This window comes from Anarrhichthys ocellatus, unplaced genomic scaffold (genome assembly GCF_004355925.1).
Source record: "Anarrhichthys ocellatus isolate YVR2014 unplaced genomic scaffold, GSC_Weel_1.0 scaffold77, whole genome shotgun sequence".
In the NCBI taxonomy this organism is placed as follows: Eukaryota; Metazoa; Chordata; class Actinopteri; order Perciformes; family Anarhichadidae; genus Anarrhichthys; species Anarrhichthys ocellatus.
In genome coordinates this window covers 618,386-622,689 of record NW_022280107.1, presented here as the reverse complement: position 1 = coordinate 622,689, position 4,304 = coordinate 618,386, and the positions used below count along the sequence as shown (strand labels likewise).

General features: G+C 40.2%; 1 protein-coding gene across 2 annotated transcripts in view; it reads left to right on the top strand.

The window, feature by feature from the left end:
- The window catches only part of pla1a (phospholipase A1 member A), a 12,996-nt gene extending 8,895 nt beyond the window's left edge, over positions 1 to 4,101 (top strand). The window contains exons 5-11 of one of the 2 annotated variants that reach the window (XM_031874018.1): positions 661 to 762; positions 971 to 1,063; positions 1,503 to 1,685; positions 2,110 to 2,199; positions 2,502 to 2,607; positions 3,122 to 3,277; positions 3,735 to 4,101. In XM_031874018.1, coding sequence (XP_031729878.1) covers positions 661 to 762; positions 971 to 1,063; positions 1,503 to 1,685; positions 2,110 to 2,199; positions 2,502 to 2,607; positions 3,122 to 3,277; positions 3,735 to 3,825 — 821 coding nt within the window. In that variant the 3' untranslated portion in view covers positions 3,826 to 4,101. The remainder of the gene's footprint in view (positions 1 to 660; positions 763 to 970; positions 1,064 to 1,502; positions 1,686 to 2,109; positions 2,200 to 2,501; positions 2,608 to 3,121; positions 3,278 to 3,734) is intronic. The other variant, XM_031874019.1, reaches the window with a different exon arrangement.
- The last annotated feature ends 203 nt before the right edge of the window (positions 4,102 to 4,304 follow it).

The following is a 4,304-nucleotide window of genomic DNA, read 5'->3' as shown; positions in this document are numbered from 1 at the left end:
CTCTGAGATGGAGTAGAGGAGAAGCAGGAAGTAGCAGAACATGGAAATACTTAAGTAAAGTACAATATTAAGGAATATTTTCCGGTGCAAATATAATATGATGAGAAGCTTCAACGAAACATCCACGAAGATTAAATCTCACGAAGATTAAATCTCACGAAGATTTTATGAATTTAGAGGAAACAATTTACTTGATACATCAGTTCAGCATCCAGCAAGAACTTCTTATACAACAAATGTGTATTAACAACGATTGCTCGAGAATATTTAGTCATACATGAATGTGATTTCTACACTTTGGATTCTTTCTTCTTCTGTCTGAATCTATGAGTCAATTGATTCACTCACTGTATCTCCATTTTCTTTTTGTTTGAGTGTTTGCTTTCTCTTGCTGCTGCCGTGCATCCTGCAGCTTTATGTCCTCACGTGAATCAGAAATACAGACTTTATAATCAAGAGACCATAAAGAAAACCAGACCCTGTGATAAACAATGCTGCTGAAGTTCTTTGTATTAAAACATTAAAGCTACTTAAAGGCCACAATACAAGTTCCAGTGGAGTGTCTCAAGTATCTCAACGGCCATTAAACACTTCCATCATCAGTAGTGAAGGACAATGATTCCCGACGCTGTTAAACCTCTCAGAGTTCCTTGTCCTCAGCTCTGGACCCCGCTGGACCGATGTTTAAAGGAGCCGACACCTTCGACCGGCTCGACCCCTCCGACGCTCTGTTTGTCGACGCCATCCACACAGACTCCGACTGTGAGACGACGTTTACTCAAATACACGAAAAGACTTGAAATGATGCTGATTTATTGTCTTGATGCATGTTTGTTGTGTTTATAAAATAAGCTTTTGGACAAAAGATCAACTGAATGAGAAATATACCAACTCACGCTTTACTGAGGCACAAAAAGAAGGCATCGTATACGGTGAATTAAAACAACATTAATGAGGTTTTCTGCTGCAGATTTTGGGATTTCCATCCCTGTGGGTCACGTGGACTTCTTCCTGAACGGAGGAAAGGACCAGACTGGATGTGCTCGCTCCTGGTTCGCCTCAAGTAAGTTCAGCGACGAGAAGCGGTCGTGGAGAGTACCTTTACTCTAGTACTGTACTTCAGTACTATTTGAAGGTACGCTTTCCATTTTCTGCTACTTTATACTTCTACTCCACCTTTACTTTGCAGATTCAGATTATTTAAACAAAATATAATCATGTTAAAATGTATTATTACAGATAAAGATAAGACTTTGTTGATAGCTGGAGGCGGGAATACAAGCAGCAGTATATAAATAATTAAAATAAAATAAAATGAAATGAAATGAAATGAAATATTTTATTTCATTTCATTTCATTTAATACATAAAAAAATAAAACAACATGTGTAAATGCATTGAACGCAGTTGTACACATTTAAATAACTAAATAACTATAAATAACTATTACTGTATAACTGTGTCCAGACCTCTGGCCCCCTTAGTGTCTCTGTTTGTTGTTAGTTCTGGTCTACTTCCCAGTGTACGGTTATGTGATATGCGACCACATGAGGGCGCTGCACGTCTACATGAGCGCGCTCAACGGCTCGTGCCCGATGGTGGGGATCCCGTGCTCCAGTTATGAGAACTTCCTGAAGGGACGCTGTTTGGACTGCGACGTCTTCAAGGGGACATGTCCCACCATAGGTGAGAGAACAAGTGCTGCTTTAATTAATCTATTCTGTAATTTTCTGCTCTGTTCACATTTATTTAGTATTAAATCACAGACATTTAGAGACTCTACAGGTGAATAGGGTCAAAAAATTAACTCACAGATGTCACCATGAAACTTCACCACTTCATTACTCACATTAAGACGATTGTATTTTGTATTTCAAGTTTTCTGAAATGTTATGTTTAAATATGCAAATGAGGCATTATGTAATGGTAACTTTCCGTCCCAGTATCACCAGGAGATACGACCTCACGTCTGTTCTCGTCACTCGGCGGCTTCTTATCAGTTGGCGTCCTCTGATAAACCGCCACGGTTCACCTTCACGGAGCTCTTTGTGAGATCTGTGACGTACAGACCGTAACGTATGACGCTCGCTCACGTGTGTGTGTTTCTCAGGTATATCACCAAACAGCGGGATCGTTGTCTCTCCAGTTCCCAGAGAGCAGAAGCTGTTTCTGCTCACCACTTCTTCACCGCCTTTCTGCTGTGAGTGCACAACTGTCCTTCAACCTGAACTGCTCATCAATAAAACTACAGTTTTGATGAAGTTGTAGCTAAAAATCCGAGTTCAAAAACTTTATAATATGTTATGATTATAGTTGTAAAGCATTATGGATTTGTATGAGTGCTTTTAACTATGATTAAGCAGCTTATAACGCATTATATTCGTGTTTATGATGCGTTATGGGTGTCATAGAGGGTGTTACCAGAAGTTTTTATATACGTATAACATATAAATATGTGGTAGGTAGATGTAGGTCAGGACTAAACGCATGCTTCCCTCTCAGCTCGTCACTTCCTGCTGCAGCTGGAGGTTTCTCCTCTGGATAAGAGCGCTGAGGTGGAGGTGACGCTGACGACCGAGAACCTGAGAACCGTGCGGAGACTCAGGCTGTAGGTACCACGTCTGTGACATCACAGCTCTATTTATTCAACTTTATTCAGACGAGGATCATTAAAACAGGTTCGCTGGCAGGTTCGCTGTGTTTGTGACGGATTCCAACACAAAGCAATCATTTTTAGGAGGCCAGGGTGAAAAACAGGATCATTTAATATTCTAAAATAATATAACATCATGAAAGGAACCATTCTGCATAATACGTTATTTTCTCTTTGATCCTTTAAGTACATTTTGCAGATGAAATATCTGTAAAAAGTTGAATTTAGAACTTTGACTTGCTATGGAGTATTTCTATATTGTGGTATTTCTACTTTTCCTGAAGTAAAGGATCTGAGTACTTCGTCCACCACTGATTTAAAAAAACTAAAAAAAGAACTTTGAGCTGATGTTGTATCCTTATTAATTCTGAACACAGACGGGAATAACTGTCCACTGTGATGGATAATATAATATTGATGATCTGGTATATATACCTGTATATTATTTACATGTGTGTGTGTGTTGCAGTCAGACGGACACGATGGTGTACAGGACGGTGTTGTCTCACCCGGTCGCTCTGTGTGAGATCGACTCCATCAAGCTGAAGAACACCGGAGCTCGATTCTACAGGCAGTCAGAAATCCACGTCAAGTCCGTCTGCCTCTCCGAGTTCCCGTCTCTCAGGTACGATACGCCTGAAACAAGACGTGGACTCACTCAGTGTTCTGTTGGTCTGCTGGATTTTATTCTTCTGTATTCTGTAAATCAGCAACCGCTTCCAGGCCGGTGTCTGGAGAGGAGATGAAATATTAGTAGATGAGAGACTGTTCTAGACTTTTTTAGGCCTTTATGTTACGGCTGAAAGTATAGAGAAGATGTTTCCGACTGGGTATGAGCAAACTATGAAATATTGTATATTTATTTTATAGTTTGAGGCACCAATTTACCAAAATATCTGTTTGATTCCTGCATGTCATCCTCTCTCTCCCTTAATGTCTCCGTCTCTTTGGTCTTTTATCAACAGAAAAGGCACAAAATGCCAAAAATAGTTATCTTTAAAATCAAGAAAAATACTAATTTGTATTATAATAGACGTAGAAGTTTATCATTTAACTTTCATGTAATGGTATTCCTGTTTCAGGCAGGAGGAGCCGCTGTGCGTGAACAACATCCGCATCAGACGAGGAGCTCCGTGGTCACATGACTTTGTCCAGGTGTGTGGTTCCTTCTAAAGACATGAGATCTACTCCAAAGACCCTGGAGGGGTGGGGGGGGGGGGGGGGGGGGGGTTAACCACCTTGTCTCATGATCAGAGAGCCAAAGAAATGCATCAGTCTAACTGACAACATGCAGTCTAGTCAAACTTTAATATTTAGTTATATCTACTGATCTCCCAACATCTGGATCTACTGTACGTTTTTATCTCTTATTTTTTTGTTATTGAAGTTTTCCTCTTAGCTCCTTCCTGCTGTGTTGAAAAAATATAAATAAATAAACTGGTGACTGTGCTTTTCTCTGTTGATGTCGGAGGTTAAAGTTACTGTGAAGAACTTTTAACTGGTCCTGAACCAGTCTCAGTGTAGTCCTGATCCTCTATCAGACCTCCATCAGTAAAGAGACCATCAGAGAGAAGATGGTCTGTTTCTATGGAGTTATTCTTGATGCTCGTCATCGGAGCCACCGGGTCGGATTCTGGTGAAACCAGATGAAC